The following is a 19,644-nucleotide window of genomic DNA, read 5'->3' on the forward strand; positions in this document are numbered from 1 at the left end:
AAAGATTGAGCAATTTGCGTGCTGAGATGGCTGGGTATGTGGTGACATGGTTCAAAGCCCCTTCTGTGGCCACAGAAAGGACGGGAGGAGGACTGGGGTTGGTGAGGGGCCATGAAAAGGCCCACAGACCTGGCTGTAGCCCTGCTGCACTTAAAGCCCTCCAGCGATGAGTCTGTCTTCTCTCCGAATAAGCGAGAGCCATCAAAGGAAATATCCATGAGCAAAGCTTGGACATCCCGCACCAAGCTAGTGGTTAGCAACCAGGCATGGGACCCAAGGGCCACCGACAATGAAATTGCTCTGCTCCGCAAGTCTGTTGTATCCAGTCCACATCTTATGGTGAACTTTGCTGCATCTTTCTCATCAGCAACTGCTTGAGAGACTAAGGCTCGGATCATCTACGAGACCATGGGCAGCACTTGTGCAACAGAGTCCCAGATTGTATGGAAGTATCAGCCCAAGAGGCACACGGTGTTTACAGTTTGCATTACCAGGCTAGCAGAAGAGAACATTCTCTTGTTGAAGGAATCCAGCCTTTTGGATTCCCTATCCAGTGAAGTGGTAGAGAACATGCCAAGTTGATTTTGGAGGTGGAGGCCTGGACCACCAAGCTCTTCGGGTGGGGTGCTGGGTGAAGAATCTGGGGTTCCGTGAGGCCAGGTGGGGTATTGGCAGCAGGCATTTGTCCTATGCACAGAAGCTTCTGTGTAGGACGTAGATCAGGCCCGAGTGAGACGCCAGTAAGGGCTTCCTTGAATGGGAGTAATAGCTCAGTGGGGACAACTCCCGACTGAAGCACCTCCATCAAGACATTTGTCCTGAATGGCACCAAGGGCAGCTTAAGGTTCAGGACCTCAGTAGCCATCCATACCTCCACTGCGAATGAGGCAACCTATTCCACAGCTACAATAGGGGGAGGGGGGGTTGAGACCAGTCCATAGTCTGCGGAGGTGCCCAGTCCACTGGCATCTGCCAGATCCTCACACCAGTTGTCCATGGGATCTTCTAATGCTTGATATCCACAAGAGCTGGCACACCCCTTCCGATCATCACCCAATGCAGACCTGCCATATGAAAAAGGTACTGGCTCAGAGATGGATTGGAGTTGGGAATGATGGGGGTGGTGCCACCGCTGGGCATCAGGGGCATCCACACTGCAGCAGGTGCCGGGGAATGTTAAGGTCACTTGACCGATGCTGGTCCAGATCGGTCGATGGATCCTTGGGGTGAACCTGCCGAAGGAAGACGAGTAGGGGGCCCTTCCGGACCAGTGGACCTGAAGGGCACTCCAGAGGCATAAGGACTCCCAAAAAATTAATCCTTCTCCAGATCTCTGCTGATTGGCACGGAAAGAACAGAACTGATGTCAATGAACTGGGGTGGCGCCAATATAAACCCACTGTGCACCTCACTTTTGACGCAGACAATGCTGGAAATGCCACAAGGAGCCAATGACCATCAAACAGGGGTACTCCTCACCAAACGTTTCAAGATAAAGTCTGACGTCACGTCTGGCCAATATACTAAGATAAGGATTCTGCGGCTAGAAGTCTTTCTCAGATGGAAGGTGTACATGATGCAGACAAAGGCAAATTGTCTTGACGTCAATAGAGATGTTCTTGATGTTGGTGCTGCTAGTGATCTTTACCTCTTCAGCTTTTAAGGATTCGCTGTCGATCCATGGTCTCTTAATGTCTACAGTGTCACTGAAATGTGATTGTCTTTCACCATCGAACATGTCAGCATGGAGGCTTTCAATGTCAACCATGTCAACATGGAATGATGTCTGGAATGATCTTTATCATCTTTGCTTATTTCCTCCTTGGCTCTTCCCCTGGGAAAAACTCTGAGGCATTGGCAAATTCAGGGAGCTGTGCTGCGGGTGAGGGAATGTGTGTGTGTGTGGGGGGGGGGGGGGGGGGGGGGGGGGAACAGGGAGGGGACGGTGGCTGACTGGCTTATTTCTCACCTTTATTTTTTTTTGTTTCCTCTCTCACATTCTTTATGAATTATCAGAGAAACAGTTTTACGATGCAGAAATTATATTAGGACAGTGGGTAAAAAGAGTAAAAAATAAAATTAAAAAAAAAGCGTTTCTCAAGAGAAACTCATCTCTGAAAAACAGGTATGAAAGCCTCAGTTGTCCTGGGATCTTTCAAAAGGCAGAAAAAAATGACTGAGGGAGGCAACTGTCAGTACAGTGTACCACTGAAATATGGACATAACTAAGAATAAATATTACATTTAAGGGTTTCTCAGATTGGGTCCACACATGGAGCTGGAAACTATGCTAACCTTCATTACTATCAATGAAGAGCCTACAGGTTTGAAGCCACAGCATCACCTTACTGATAGGAGTCTATGACAAGTGACCAACGGGAAGACAAACGTGTTCTTCTACAACAATCAGTCTGTCTGCAGTACATAAAACTGCCATGATAGATCACAGTATCTGTTTAAAGGCTAAGCATTTTTCATGTAGTTATCATCCATATGCTTAAGATGACCGGTATCGTGTATCATGTGACTCAATCACGCAGGCTTAAAACTTCAGACTTATTTTGCATGTAAGTAACAAATCAGAGAAAAATTAACACAAAAATTAAACACTAAAAACACACTAATGTGACAGGAGTGTTACTGAGTTGTTTGGAACCTCACCATCTATTGGCCTTTCAGGAGGTCATTTTCAAGAGGGAGCAGTTTCTTCCCTGTAACCCTAGTTGTCTTTCAGGGACATGGCCTCGGTTTCCCCCCTCTGAAGTGGGTATCAAAAGAGGGGCAAGGAGAGGATGTAACTGCTTGCCCCCTGCAAGAGGTTTACCTGCTATCACTGGTGATTGATGACCCCTGATCCCTCTGGACTCCCACTTAATGTTGAGAAAGCCTCTGTTGTTGCTGCTGTTTACCCAGAGAGACTTCAATTTTTTTGTGGGAAATGCAGCAGTCATAAGGCCTGTATGTATGGTTTCTATGGCCTTTCTTCTCCTCTAGGTCAACCACCTTTGGCGTCTCCATCTCAGACTTAATTCAAGCTATTTTGTTATCTGTATGGTTAAATAGGATGTTTCAGGAGAATGAAAAGTGTAAAATTATTTGCTACGACTCTGATTTGAGGACAGTAAGTCTCAACCACAAACAATTTCTCAATGTTGTACCATCACAATATCTGCGGTGCTAGCAAAGATGTGTCTGCTACTGCAATAATGATTTGTTTTGACACCATGTCTTTGATCAAATTTTCTACAGTCAACTCATCTTTTTCTTAGAAGATCATTTGTGAACTGTAATAGCTGCCTAACATAGCAGGGGCTCTTGCAGTATTTATTGTGGTAAGAGAAATACAATACATAATTTTTTCGAATCCAGTTTCCTATTCTTGTTGTCTGGTGGGACAGGAGACGAAGAAGCAGTGGCATGTTATTTTTCTCATGCAGACCCAAAGACTGAATCTGGGGGATGATACATCCTTAGAAAAAGAGGATTCTGCTTGGTAGGCTTACATTTCCTTTGTAGCCTAGAACAAGTAGCTTTCGTAGAGGATGGTGTCAAGAACCTCCATGGCAGGTTCTAGAAGACCTGTGGCTAGAACAAGCTGCAGTCTTGTTGGCCACCTTTGGTAAAGGGTTAGGGAATGTTCAGCTTATTAGCTGCTCTATAAAAGGAACTTTTGAAAAGTATTAATGTTGTCTACAAGACTGATCCTTTAAGAAGGAGAGTCTGACAGGAAAATATCTTCCTTTGGAAGAGGACGTTCTGGTATGAAGATAAGTGAGGCCTAGATCTGTTTCTGCATCTAGACTAACATCTTGACAAGGTTTGCACAGGCTCTCTTGAGTGACAAGAGTGGCACTGAGACATGCTGCTGGTCTGTGGCGAGGCCTAAGGTTTCGAGAAAGAGAACTAGAACATCTTGGCGGACAGCAGTAAGAGCCAAATATGGACTGGGTGGTTGAGTCCCAGATCATCCTGGCAATGGTACTGGAGATACTCCTGGTAGACACCGAGAAGAAATAGATGAAGATGGAGGAGGAGGAGAAGAAAATGACAGATGGTGAGGTGAAGGCTGAGGATTGCCAAATGCCAGACTGACCACTGGAGATGAAGGCCTGGATAGCCAATATGTTCTATAGTATGCAAAGTCAGATACAGTGGGAATTCTCCTCACTTTTATCCTTCTGAGCCACTCTGCAATTTTTTCAACAGATAAAAAAGTCCTTGAAGGGGGAACAGGTTGGTACAGTAACTCATCTTGCCAACAAACAAGGACGCCTCTGCCTTTCAAAATGCTTTTTGTTTTTGGATGTCCTTCTGTGGAAGGCCTCGGAGATTAGGGCTGGAGCACAGGTCGAGGGGGATGGCCCATTCCTCTGATATTCGGCTTCGTCCGAACAGGGATTCTAGCTGCCCATACAGTTCCTCTCCTACATGAAGGCGAATCTTGTACATGCAAGACATATTTAGTCAAAAAGAGTTGGCTTTTTTTTTTTTTTACCAAAATGGCAACTATTTTGTTAGAAAACTATTTAGAAAATATGAATTGCCTTAAGCCATCAAGTAAGATGTTTTAAAGAGGTTTGGAAAGATTTCCAAAGAAAGAAATAAAAATAAAAAGGCTGAGCTCGGTACTCCAAGATCCTATTGGCAGTAACCAGAAAAAAAAGAACTGAGGTAACTGCTATCTTCAGGGCACTGAAAGAATTGGAGCTCTTAAAGGTAGAGTGTCACTTTTCAGATTTTCATAGCTGCAGCCTATGTGGCTACACTGCCCTGGTTCATCTCCCTTCATTCACTTTTAAAGATTTTTGAAAAAGTCTTTGCAATGACATTTAATTTTTCTAGTGACATAACTGTCTTAAGCAAATGAAAGAATTGGCCTGATCTATAGGCTACTAAATTATGTTTTGTTTCATTAAAAAATTCTGGACTTTTCAAATTAAGAAGAAGATTTAACTCTGAAATGTACTTCTGTAAGACCTGCTCCAGGATCCCTATACATGGACAGGACTATTTAGTTGATCCGTGCTGGTGACAACCAGCCATTTTAATCAACGTGTGGCGCTTTAAGGCCACATAAGGGAATTCAAGCCTTTAAAAAGGAAGGACTGCCATAAAAAAGTGTGGGGAAGAGAGGCACTGAGCAGAGTAGCGAGCAGGGCAGAAATTTGAAGATGAGTGAAGAAGCGGAGACCAGACTAGGAGATGAGAGTGGAACAGAGGAAAAAACCTGCATCGGCTGAAAGTGGAAAAATCCCATTAATATCAGAATGCTCGGCCAAAACGTCACCAACAGCCACGCAGAGTCTCTCCTAGTGCCATGTTCCCATGGTGGGAGCTTGGCCCAGGGGTCAAGTCTTCGGTGCAATTGTGTCTATTAAAATATGCACAAAAAAAGAATTAACAGAGGGGGGAGAACAGTAATGATAAAAAGAAAACATCTGATGTAATATATAAAAGGCAGGAAGGGAAAGAGGTGTACATGGTGTGAAGGAAACAGGACATGGGTGAAATCATGATCTCACTACGCTTCTTTCTTAGGAGGTTAAGTCAGTTAAGTCAGAGGTGTTATCGGAAGGACAGTTAGACAGTTAGTCAAACCATTCTGCTGTTTCTGTATTTTGATACTGCCCCTATTTCGATTAACGTGAGAAGACTCCCGGCAAATCGGTGAATTTCCAGTGGCAAGACCTAAGCATCACTGTATCTTTGAGAAGGAATCCCAAATCTCCAATCTAACTCTACTTAACATAACTTTCACATATTTTTGAGACTACTCTTCAATAAAGCACAATTGCACAAATTCATGATGCATCCATCCTTTAAGTTTCTGTTACAATTGCATAAACAACTTCCCTATGCTCCCTTCTCTTTAAACCACTCCCCTTTACAGTCACCTCATTGGCAATGAGGCACTCACCAATATGCCACACATTACACAATCACAATGCAGGTAATTATCAAGATATTTATACATGTTGCAGGTTACAAAAATATAGTACAAACTGTATAACCTATGTAATGTCTTACGTAGGAAAGCACTATTTAACAAACCAGCACAGGGCATTCATTTATGCATAATCTGGTTGATGTATCATAAACAAAGGGCAAATGAAGCTCAAGATGTGTCATATAAATGTGTTACAGGATTAAATGAGACTAGGGAGAAGCATTTGGTATGTAGATTTGGTACAAAAATCACACACAGTGGTTAGGCATTGGCTCGTCCTCATCTGCATCCCATCCAGGAGATGTAATGTATAGATCCATACTTATGATCCAAAGGATGAAAACCCAATAATCATTGCATGTTCCAACTTTGATCTGCAAACTTGAATAGTTATTTACCTTCTAAAAATCACAAGGCAAGTCGGCACCATATAAAAGTATCAAAACAAGTTTAATAATAACAGATTAAAGATGAGGTGTAAATTGGGTAGCAATATTGTCCTGAATAGTAAAACATTCTTAGCATATTAATTAAGAATGATTGTGACTGAAACATATGTAATGTTGACACCTTGTGAAAAGTTGTTTATGAAAAGAGAGTGAATTATAAGCTTTCAAAAGAGGGCATCTTGGAACTAGATCATTCTTCCTCAGTTGCAGGCAGCAAACAACGTTATCAGAAAAATTGTATAAGGTATTTTTTTATAGTGATAACCAGGATGTTACTAATTTTAGATACGTTTTCCCCTTTGCTTCAGACTGATAAATTGCTAATGGCACTCACCATAACACAAAAAGGGAGCATTTTAGAATATGTACTGTAAATTGCGATAGGTGATGGTTTTTCTCACAAAACATGCATTCCACAAACAAAGATACAAGTGTATTTCACAACTGCAGCTCACACACTGTACCTGGTTTTGAATACTATTTTTCTGGATATACTGGCTCCAGGGATCGGGTATCTGCTCATCTGTGCCTCTGTTAGAAGTCATTCGAGAATTAATTTTGAGTAAATAACAGCCCTGAGTTCCATATTTCTGTTTCATCTCTTCATAAATAGAATCAGCCCTAAAAAGGAAAGCACATTAAAAGTGAAATACATATGCATGACCCCTTAAAGATTCCGGTCAAATTGGCACTGCAGTAATGATCCTAAATTGAAGAAAGAATCAAATTCGCCAGATAAACCTATGTAACTATGGCACCTATTCCATGAACTGCTCATGTCCTCACATGAAATCACAGACAACACAAATTGCACCAACTGATGTAGTAACACAAATTACATTTCTTGAACAGCTACTTCAATTTCACTAGTGTTTATCAAGCAGAAGTAAGACAACACGAGCATGATACTCCTTGCTCCAAAGTGGTGGTACACTGATGTTCTACACCTACTGGCATGAGCATAAAAAAGGCTGCCATGCAGACCCGAACTATTAAAGTTTGGTAGCCATATTCTGCAGACCAACATTCCATCACTGAACTTGACAGCCTGTAACCTGAACTCTTGCAGTATTATCATTTAGAATGTCAAGAAGATTGCATGAACATGAAGCTAGTCTTCCTGCCATAAGAACGTCCTATTCCTATAAATGGAAGAAGTTCTGCATTTAATGGAAACAAAATAATCAACAAGTTGCAACCACATGTCAGGAAGAAGTGGTAATTACCTACCTTTGTTAAATGCAAAAGTCTGGGGTGCAAGGTTTTTCTATAAAAGGTACATTTAGTCATAACTGCTCACAGGAAAACCTTTTCACAAACATCTTTTTCAAAATCCTTGATAAAGACTTTAAAAAATATATTTATATTTAGAAGGTCTTTAGAAGGATTATCTTCCCTTATGACCTTCTCCTCCCTGGGAACTTAATGCGGTATTATTTAAATTAATGTGTATCCCGTTTCATCCTATTCATAATTCTTCTCTTCTGCACATTTCCTGGAAGACCGCTCTTCTAGTGGCCATAACGTCTACCGATAAGGTTTGTAAAATCCAGGCCCTCAGTTGAAAGTTGAAAGACATCATACTCACTGTTCCATTAAGACAAAGTACTGACAAGAGCTCACATAAGTACCTAAGGTGGCATCTGATTTCCTGTTTCTCTTCCAACTTTCTTTCCGAATCGTCTTCCTGCGCAAAGGATTTTACATTCTAGAATGTCAACAGTATTTTGAATTCTATTTAGATACGATCACAGATAATAGGCAAATTGAGCATCTATTTGCAAAGTATGGTCCAATAATAACAAAGGTTATCTACATCAAAACAGTCCATCTCTATGAAGATTGTTTCCTGTATACTTCTTTGCTTCAGTAATACTAATAACGATTTGTCGGGTAGACCCAGAGCCAACTCCAAGAAAGACAGAGATGCTGCAGTAGACGGAGAAAAATTGGTTGAGGAGACAGTCTTTGTATGGGATGGGTGTGATATTCTATTTAGTGCTTACGCACAGGGCCACTTGAATTATGTGACAAGCTAGGAACAAACTATGCATTATAGTTGACTTTAGTATGCAGCAAAAAAAAGGCAAATTATATAGCATGATGCAGCACAATTTGAAGCGGTATTACTTCACTATTTTAACACATGTTAACACTGTTTGGCCAAAGGTTTCACTTCATTAGTATCAGTTCAACATCAAGATACATCTGTTAGCAACTGACTCTGCTCAGCAAAAGGCTTGCAACTGCTCTGCAGCAGGCACAGTAGAGTTTTAAGTAACTTTTGATATGTTTGAACTAAAAGTAGGTTTTTATGTTATAAAATGCAAAATTTTCAGAAGATCGACTACGTGGAAAGTCCATACTTATATGGAAAGGGCCGCAGAACTGCATAATTTCAGTGCCTTACTTATGACTAATAACGGTGATCCCTGAATTAGAAGGAATAGTTACTTACCTGTAATCCCAGTTCTCCTGCAAGGGAATGTTCATCATAGTTATAAGCAACCTTGCTCCCTCCTAGGAGAGGCAGCAAAGGGAATCACCCTGCTCTACCATTGTCCATCTCTGTAAAAAAGAGATCTGGTTCAGCTACTACTTAAGGGATATGAAGGGATACAGATGGAAAGCTAGGAGTTCAAAGAGCAACAGTTTTTCGAGCAGTTCAAGCTTTAGCCTAATTGGCTATATTTTTTCCATTTTCTCTGACCCTTCCGTTAAAAAAACATTTGAGAAAGAGCTTTCTAGGCACTTAGTATTTTCAATGAAGTGCACGTGATTCCAGTGCATGGACAGGGCAATTCGGTATTGATAACTAATAATGAATACTCTTTAATGGATTTCTACTTGTACTATACGTGAAAAACAATCGTGCTCACATACTGCATGGTAATTTTCTTTATTGCGATCAAGATCAAAGTACATCAGTTTTATCAGTTTGTCTCATCATGAATGTTTTGGCAAGCCGGGGTTCACTTATCTAGTCCTGATAGTTCATACTACTAAAGCATTTTGGTCATTAACAAGCCCTTGTTTAGGGGTAATGTTACTAATGTATCGTTTTGTCTGAAGGTTAGTTAGGTTTCGTGGGAGTCATGTTGTCCCAATGTTTTTGCTCCACTGTGTGCAGCCATGAATCTGAGTACACATCGCATCATATGTGACATGTGTGCCAAGTCATGCCACCAGACATGTTATATGTAAAGCCCATGTTACAGTCATTTATAAAGCACACTGCTGCCTTGAGAACTCTGTTATAATTAATTCTGAGGGACTAAGCTGTAGTGGTGCTCTGGCTGTAAAAATGATAGTGGTTACAGGGTGTATCACAATAAGAACCCAAAAATATGGGTCCAGCAAAATAACACAATGGCATCCATTTTTTAACTAGGACCTAAACGCAGACACTGGTTGGAACGAACCTATAGACAGAGGGACACTACATACTTTTGAAGCATAGTGGGATAATTTCTAACAATGTATTTGGATGATTATAAAATGAAAACAATTTATGATCAATGGTGCATAAAAATGATTGCATATGTAGAAATGTATATAATAATGTTGAACCTGGATAAATGATTTGCATTGTATGAAAATTAAAATTCATACAAAAGCTTATAATTGAGTGGGAGGGGGGTTGGACAGACAAATATATGTTACCCAAAAAGGGGAAAAAAGTGTCTATGTTATGGGGACCAGAGACCGAAGAGTTTATCCATCTTCCTTTCTCCTTAGGGAATTTATAAAGTAATTATTTTTTATCTATCTATCTATTTTGTTCTTCATTTTGCATGAGGTAGAATGGCATACACCTTTGGGTCTAGGCACGGGGGGGAATCACCTTTAGCCATGCTTTCAGCCTTTCCCTAGTTGCTTATGAGCCACTTTCAGTGTGAAACCCCACCCCTCCCCCTTCCCCTTCCCCCACCCCTATCCCTATCCCTATCCCTACCCACACCCCTACCCTGATCCCCACCCCCACCAACCACTGTATACGACAAAGAACATGTTCATCAGGCTCTAGATATAAACACCAACTGGCACTCAACTTGAAAACAGAGTAAGCAAGGACCAGCTTCCAGGTATACCCTACAGGCTTTGGGAGTAAGAAATGGCCTTTAACTAAAAGTAACAGCATTACCTACGCTGAGGTGTGGCTATAGTAGAAACAGAACTCCTGTCTCAAACATTAACAAAACAGCAACAAGACTGTATATACGTTTATGACTGACTGCCATCTATCTGGGACTCCATCTCTCCATCATAAATGATACAGAAAAGGGGCCTATATGACTATAAACTAGAGTTCAAGAAGAGTTTCCCTACAGGTCAAAGCTGCTGCTATTTATTTAAGAGTGCAAAAATATCTGACACAGTATTGTGCATTAATTCTATTTATATATACAAATAATAAAAAGAGTGATCTGCTGATTGATACTGAGGGCGGGTGGGTGCACCTGTGAATCACAATCATGCACACATTAAGAATTCACATCCACAGTTTGACAAAAAAAAACAACAAAAAAAACACTTGACTAACTTAACAGATGTCTCCCAAAATCCTCCAACCAACAAAGTACTGTATAACATCAACCAGGGGACCATAAAAGATCAAAGAAGGAGCAAAGAAGGGGAAAGAAGCAAAGCATAACAATGAAATGTTGCACATCATTCACATACGAACCTGCTCCCCAGGCACTTAAAGCTCACATAGTTTGTCCAGCTCTATGTCCAGATGTCTAAAAAGGTTCAGGTGGTCTTTCTTGAATGTAGATATATTGCTTCTTTCCGTTGTCCATCTCCTATTACGCTGGAAAGCCAACTGGGGCCACACGTCCACATTTAGCCATTGTCATCTTCACTTTCAGAAATGTCATCTTACTATCAAGGTTTCATTACTCAAGTCAGGAAAAAGAAGTAAGAGAGTATCACTCACCATCACATCCGTTGTAGAATGGTCTTCTACAATGCCCAGACTCTTCATTCTCCAGACAGGAATATCTTCATGACTGTTATACCCACCACTACCGTCCTTTTGCAGAATCTTCTATAAGTATGTACACCTTCTGCTGTTCACATGCTCACTGAAGATCTAATAGGGCTACCAATATTGTATCCACATTAGCTGCAAATGACTCGGAGGGAACTCTCAATGACACCCAGAACTCTAAGGTGGGCCCTTCCCCTTCAGGTGGTCCTACATCAGACATTGCTTGTGCAGCTTAGGTAGATCATCAACAGCCCAGTACATAAAGAGGATAACTCATTCGGGCATCAAACACTCCACCTAGACTGTCCTTTCTCAGCAATATTCCCAGTTGCAGATGAACAACTTTGGTATCTAAACCCCCACTTGTAGGTACCTCTACTGCAGAGGTTGACCCAAGTAGCACTGATGGGGGTATAACACACTCAGAGGGATCACTGACAGGATAGGCCCCAAACAAGGTCCAAACTGGTGCAGTCAGAGGGCCAGTGGTGGTGAAGGCACAGGGAGCCACACACCAGGAGTGCACATGGATTTATCAAGCAATTTGTACTGTAACTTTCCAAAAGTATTCCTTTACCCATTCCCTTGGACCTCAAAGGAGTCATCCTGCGTATACTGGAGGCATTGTCTTTCAAGAGCCACTCATCTAATTTTGGCTATTTCACTGCCAACGGCATTCTTCAAGACACCTCATCTCATTTAGGTTGCAGGTTGCACGGTAGGCTATCAGCGGACTCACATATAATGTACGTGTGCACAGACCATCACTAGGGGCACCTCTGGGCATCCCTGAAATCAGTACTTTCTGTTTCTGTACCATCATGGAAACTATGATGTTAAAACAATCAGTCAACTCGTAAGAAAATGTGGGACCAGGAACTTAGCATGCTAAGGATATGAGCAGTAGCTCCAATGTTTCATGACATCTTGGGCTCCTGTTCCCTCAATCAGCATGTAGTTCTGAAACAGTAATAACCTGTAGTTCACCAACTTTGCAGGTAGAAATAATTGGATCCAGAATTCTTTAAACAACTGGTACTACGTACCAACACTTGGCATTGTGAGACTCCAACTTGACCTTGCACCAGGAAGAGACTGATCCAAGCCACATATACTATGGCACCTCTATGAGCTCATGTCAGTTTATATCCTGACCTTTTCTGCACCCTCAGATGCAGATCAATTGTGTCTAATTTGAAGACACAGTGTGACAAAAACCAACTTGGAACCTTTTTAAGCTATAAAATGGGGAAGTTGGGGGGCAATGAAGAGTGAGTGGTTAGGCACCTATTCACCAGCAAGTGTTACTGAAGGTAGGGATCCTGTTCTTCTGATACATCTCTATGAGCACACATTTCCCACATTGGGAATACTATGCTACGCAGTACATCCCAAAAAAGGTGGAGAGTCTGACGTACGGATTGAAACTAAAAAATCTTGCAGAACTAAGTGAGAAAAATGACAGTCTCTGTGGACATGGCTGCTGTGGCAGTAGTGCTTGATGAATGAGTGCAGGGAGACCCAGTGTTGCATCCTGGCAGAAGTCCAGGGATGGAACAACCATAGTCAACATAATTGTGACCGCTTTAACCATTGCTGAGTGGGCTTTTAAGCTGTGAGCGGGCAACTTCTTGCCCAGAGCAAAGCATGTTCCCACATTGACAGATTTAGTTTATGGTCTTATAAAGCGCATAGTTACCCTAAGGCATCCCAGCGCTAACATAACATGACTACTGCCAGAGACAAGGAAGATCCAGAGAAATTGGCTACAAAAAAGGATAGTTTTTAGTTTCTTCCTAAAAAGCTGCTCTGAGGGTTCATGACGGAGTTCAGAGGGAAGAGCATTCCAAAGGCGGACGGCCTTGGTGGAAAAGGAATTGTCTCCCCAGGCTCTCTTGAACCGAAAGATATTAACATGTCGGAAGGAGGAAGATCTCAGACTTCGGGAGGGGGCATACATAAGGATCCGTTTTCTAAAGAACATCGGACCCTTATCATGGAGGGCCCTGTGAACAATGCACAGGGCCTTAAAATGAGTGCGCTGCTTAATAGGGAGCCAGTGGAGTATTGAAAGAGCATGCTTCGCAGACAGATGTCTGGGAAGATCAATAGAAGCCTGGCTGCTGCATTCTGCACTGTCTGCAACTTCTTTATCACATAGGCCGGGGAACTGAGAAACAAAGAGTTCCCGTAGTCAAGGTGGGAAAGAATCAGAGTTTGAACAAGGACTCTTCTGGCCGTGGAGGGTAGAAGGTTAAAAACCTTCCTAAGGACTCTTAAGATACCAAAACATGTAGAAGAGACTTTTTTAGCTTGAAAATCCATAGTCAAGCGAGAATCCAACCAAAAACCAAGGCTTTTTACCTGAGCCTTGGGAGGAGGAAGGTTGTTAAAAACCTCTGTTTAAAATTCTTAAAGGAGTATCCTTAACTATCATATCCTCTACTGATTGAGCAGTAACATAGGAACTCAAAATATAATCAATAATGGAACTTCTCTGTAGCGATTTGTGTGTGAAAGCTGCCAGAGAGTCTGAACGAAATCGTCCATTTAAAATAATACAACAAAGGTCCCTCAGACCTTTCAAAAGGGTAATACTCCTTTTGTCTGACCTGATTCTAGGGGGAAATAAGATGGAAGGTATATTTAAAGCAGTTTCCCTTTCTAGGTCACAGAAGGTGGAAAGAGATAGATTAGAGATTTTACAATTTAGATCCCCCATTATCAATAACTCATCTGTGCTTTCATGTAAATTAGAACATATTTCAGAAATATGCCTAAACATATACAAAAGAGCTCTATCATGGACCTTATCTGGTGGGATATACACATTTACTATTAACATGGGGGTTTTCTTGCCATTCTCCAATATTGGATACACTCTTATCTGAAAAAATTGTTAGAAGACAAGGAGACTAACACATTCCCATTTATATTTATTACTTAACAGCATAGCGATGCCCTCTTTTGCATGCCCTTTCTTGGAGGGTTGTCTCTTTATACTTATCACTGAGTACCCAGGACAAGTGAAATCTGATACTCTCCAGGTCTCTTGGATGCAGATTAAGTCCGCCTGTAGAGAGCAAATAAGATCTAATTTTTCAGAATGGTTCCCTATTCCTGCAGCATTCCAAGAGACCATGGAGAGACACTAGTTAGTAACTTGGTTGTGAAAACTTCCCTTCCTCCGGGTGCCATGTAGAGCCCTGCTAATCAGCCACAATATCTCTCACTGGGACCCGAGAGATGAGAGGGGACCTCATCCATAAGCTTCACCACTCTTTCCCCATGAAGAAGTGAAATTTTCCCAGGGGGAAGCAAACTGAATGGGCATTTGGTAGGAGTGAGTACCACTTAAACCTGCACAGGAGGGGGTCCACTGCTGATTAACTCTTTCCCCATGAAGAAGTGAAAATTTGAAATTTTCCCAGGGGGAAGCAAACTGAATGGGCATTTGGTAGGAGTGAGTACCACTTAAACCTGCACAGGAGGGGGTCCACTGCTGATTAAGAGGGACATCCGTACCCCATACTGGGACCACATCTATCCCTCTACATTGTAATTTTTCAAAGTTAAGTATAATCAGGTTTATAATAGTTTTAGAAAAAAACCGACTTATGACTTTAATACTCCTGTACTCTGATCGAGAAAAACCCAAACAATATCACTATTGTCGATTAATTTTAACTCATCAATATCGGTGAAGCAAGAGATTAAGAAAGAGAGATTTAAAATTAAATTAATGTCAAATAAAGCAGAAAACTCTAGGCATTCAAGACACTCTATATGACTTTGAGTAATTTGCTCTTCACTGTGCATTACCCCACCTTTATAAGGAACCAAGGTAGGGTTCATTGCCACTGCATTAGCGCTCAAATTACAAGTGGAAATAGCATGAAAATTTGAATCAGATTATATGTTCACAGAGACCGATAGAGTAGACTGCTGCGCATCCCAATGAGGTATCGCATCTTGTTCTCCCAGAATGGAAGGGGATCCAACCCGTTGGGCCTCTCCAACCTCAGCGCCAAATCAAGTTGTTGTTCTTCCAGCTGCGGAGTGGTTTAACTGGGGGTCTTGTCCTCGAACGTAACCTTTCCATGTTTTTTTTTTAGAAATTATCAGTTTTCTCAGTTTCTCCCCTTTTTTCCCCATTTTCTTCTTTTTAGTAGTTTTTCGGGTCAAGATCCCCTAATGCTCTGCCATCGCAGAGCCAGGGTTCCCTTTGGGCAAAAAAATTGGAAAAGGGGCCACTGGGAGATTTAACTCATTTTTTGGAAAAGCGGGTTCAGGCACAATAGGGGCAGCATTACTTCGAGAGCGGGCTAAAGAAAATATTTTCTAGGGAAAGGACCTCATTCTCTTGAGCAAGGGAATCCACTGGAATGCCTCAAATTCAGAGAACTTGAGGTTTTCCTGCCTGAGAACCCTGTGATGTAAATGAATTCAAACTAGTATCATGACGCCCCCCCTTTTGGGAAGCTACCTTCTTGGCCCTAAAAGATTTCTCATCACAGCTTAATTTAGAGACCTTTTGATCTAATATAGATAGTAATATGTCTTGAGTATGATCAGAATTATTAATAGATTTTTCTAGGAGACCTAAGATTGAGGATAAAATTCTCTCTAGACTTTTAAAGGACACTGAGAGCAAAATTTTGATCTGGAGGGCCACTGGGGAGATTCAGAGAGCACCAGAGTTCTGGCGTCAGTGAGGTTATTGAAGGGGAGAGAGAATGCTCAGAAGGTGTACTGCTACACAACCTTAGACGGGGGGTACCAAGTTTCAGATTACTATTTACCGGGGTCTTAGGACAGCTAGCCAAGTGGTTCCTTGCTCCATAAATGTAGTTCATGTCAGTATAGATGTCAGAAAAGTGAAATCTTCAACGCAAACACCAATTCCAGAGATTTCATCTCTGTTCACCAGGGACGGGGTTCGGTTTATCAACACCCCTTTTTCAGGAATCGAATCAGATCAGCCGTACTCTCCTCGTTGGCAAGACGGCCGACTACTAGATCATTGTCATCCTTGTCAGTCATCCTGGAGGGCTAGTACTCCAGAGTGCTCCTTATGAACTAAAGGAAGGATGGAGTTTATACTTTGTATGTTCAAGTGGCAGGTGCCTTTATTTCGTATGGGATTAGACTTAGGGGGTCATTACAACATTGGCGGTATAAGGCGCTTACCGCCGTGCAGAAGACCGCCAATACACCGCCGCGGCAGACCGCCACAGCTATGACGACACACATCACGGAATCCGCCGAAATTCAGACACCCACACAATACCGCCACACCAAAGGTCAGCGAGAAACTGGCGGAAACACATCCTCCACCTCCACGCCAACAGAAACACGCCCATGCCATTACAACCCACGAATCCACGCGGCGGTCTTTCAACCGCGGTATTCCATTGGCGGTACACCCCGCCGCGCTCAAAATACACACACATCTCCAAAACACCGCCACATTGGACAATTTGAAATACACACACCTGACACACATACATACACCACTCCCACACACCCAATACTACATAAAACACACACCCACATCACCCACAAACCCCTACTACCAAAAATTCAGAGAGAAGGCCAGAGAGACAGCACAGAACAGACAACCCCATCACACAGAGGCACACAACACCATCATCCACGCAACATCCAAGCACAAAACACCACATACCACTACACTCATCAACACATACACCACCCCACACATCACCTACACCACCCCATGTCACGCCAAAGACACCCCCGCTTCTCCGAGGAGGAGCTCAGGGTCATGGTGGAGGAAATCATCCGGGTAGAGCCACAGCTATTTGGCTCACAGGTACAGCACACATCCATAGCCAGGAAGATGGAGCTATGGCAAAGAATAGTGGACAGGGTCAACGCTGTGGGACAGCACCCAAGAAATAGGGAGGACATCAGGAAGAGGTGTAACGACCTACAGGGGAAGGTGCGTTCCACGGTATCCAGGCACCACATCGCGGTACAGCGGACTAGCGGCGGACCCCCACCTCCTCCCCCACAACTAATAACATGGGAGGAGCAAGTCTTGTCCATCTTGCATCCTGAAGGCCTCGGAGGAGTCGCTGGAGGAACGGACACTGGTAAGTCTAATCTTAACCATCATAACCCCCACCCTACCTGCATGATCTCACACACCCCCACCATCACACCCTCCCCTATCACCCCAAATCCTCACCTATCTACCCATGACACCAACCACCCATCCCAACCCCAAGACCTGCATGACATAACTAAGCATGGACACCCATCACCAAAGCATGCCCACTGCACAGACCCACAACACCCCCCCCAACCATCAGCACACAAGCCCCCACACAGGAATGCCTGCACTGGGGTTCACGAACACCCAACCATTGCACACCATGAAACACACACATGCAATAATCATGTACTTATACCCCCACAGGAACCCGAAGGAACGTCACCACACCAGAGGGTCCAGACAACACCACTCCACCCCCAGAAGAGGCCCACAGTGACGACAGCAGCTCTGCCCCACTGGATCTTGATGACCAGCCCGGACCATCGTGGGCCTCAGGACAGTCGGTTACCCTTGCCCAGCCACAGCCCAACACCGAGCTTACACCCTCTGGTAACACCAGCACAGCACCCACCCAGCGGGCCCAAACCTCCCTACCCAGGACAGGTCATTCAGCGGTGTGTCCACCACTACAGGGCACCCAGGCGAACCCACCACCCCAACAACAACAGGGACCTGGGGGCAGTGGTAGTGGGCACACGGTCCAGGGGACGGAGGCACAGGAACACAGGGGAACTGGGAGGGCTGCTGTGCGACAGAGGGAGGACAGGCCAAGGGAACCAACTCTCAACAAGGCCCTCTCCTCCATCATGGGAGCATACCACCACTCCCAGGAGACGATGGCGACGGTCCTGTACAAGTTGCAGAAGACCCTGCGTCTGCAGGAGGAACAATATTTGGGGTTCAGGGAGGAGCTCAGGACCATCGGCTCCGCCCTGGGCACCATCGTAGGGGTGCTGACGGACATTCAAAAGACCTTGAGGGACACCGTGGCACTCCAAGGGGCCCCTGACACTAGCCAGGATGATGAAATGCCCACCACCTCCGCCGGCGCTAGTGGACAGGACGCCCCGCCACAGGACCAACACACCAGCACCCCATCCCCTGCAGACGGACAACCATCACGCAAGCGGGCCCTGAGATCCAGGAACAGGACAGAGCAAGATGGCAAGACCCCCGCCAGGAAATAAGACAACCCTGATTGTCCCCCCACTGTCCCACTTTGTTACCCTGTCCAAATCGGAACTGACCTAGCTCCACTTCCAATGCCCAGATGTGCAGTGTACCTGTGAGACTAATAGACTGGACTCTGCCATGGACATTCCTCCACCATCACCCATCACCAGTTTACAACCCCCCTTCATTTTTTGAGCACTTAAATAAACACTAAACACTAAAAACAAATGGAGTCAGTCTATGATTTGTAAATCTGTATTATAAATTACAGTTTCATAATGGGTTACCCATTGGAAGGCTAACATACCTATGTCACACATCACAAGCCCTTCAAGGATGCAAACAGTTGACACGTAGGTTACCACACTTGTGAAACTGAAATGGAAGGGTACAACTCAATTAACAAATAGTGAGTGAAATGTAGGTACAGGATAGAGGTAGATGTGTGAAAGTTAATGTAATGGTAAAAATGGAAAGGTTCTCACCTGTGTGTCACTGGAAATATTGCTGTATGACTGACTCCCTGTTGTCGTTTTCATCTTCCTCAGCTTCATCCTCATCACTGTCCACAGGCTCCACAGCTGCCACTACACCGTCATCTGGATCATCTTCCTGCAGAAAAGGCACCTGGCGTTGCAATGCCAAGTTATGGAGCATGGAGCAGGCGATGATGATGTCGCACACCTTCGGTGAGTAGAATAGGGACCCACCTGTCATATGGAGGCACCGGAACCTGGCCTTAAGGAGGCTGAAGGTGCGTTCGATAACCCTCCTAGTCCGCCCATGGGCCTCATTGTAGCGTTCCTCTGCCCTGGTCCTGAGATTCCTCACTGGGGTCAATAGCCAAGAAAGGTTGGGGTAACCAGAGTCCCCCAATAGCCATACACGGTGCCTCTGGAGTTAACCCATCATATCAGGGATGCTGCTATTCCGCAGGATGTAGGCGTCATGCACTGAGCCAGGGAACATAGCATTTACCTGTGAGATGTACTGGTCTGCCAAA

At 43.7% G+C, this 19,644-nt stretch overlaps 1 protein-coding gene across 3 annotated transcripts in view; it reads right to left on the reverse strand.

The window, feature by feature from the left end:
• Positions 1-19,644, reverse strand: part of TRAPPC8 (trafficking protein particle complex subunit 8) — a 1,010,076-nt gene that overhangs the window by 848,124 nt on the left and 142,308 nt on the right. For all 3 annotated transcript variants that reach the window (XM_069220084.1, XM_069220082.1, XM_069220083.1), the window contains one exon: positions 6,861-7,017. In XM_069220084.1, the coding sequence (XP_069076185.1) occupies positions 6,861-7,017 (157 nt within the window). The remainder of the gene's footprint in view (positions 1-6,860; positions 7,018-19,644) is intronic.

The sequence above is a fragment of the Pleurodeles waltl genome, chromosome 2_2 (assembly GCF_031143425.1).
Source record: "Pleurodeles waltl isolate 20211129_DDA chromosome 2_2, aPleWal1.hap1.20221129, whole genome shotgun sequence".
Taxonomy (NCBI): domain Eukaryota; kingdom Metazoa; phylum Chordata; class Amphibia; order Caudata; family Salamandridae; genus Pleurodeles; species Pleurodeles waltl.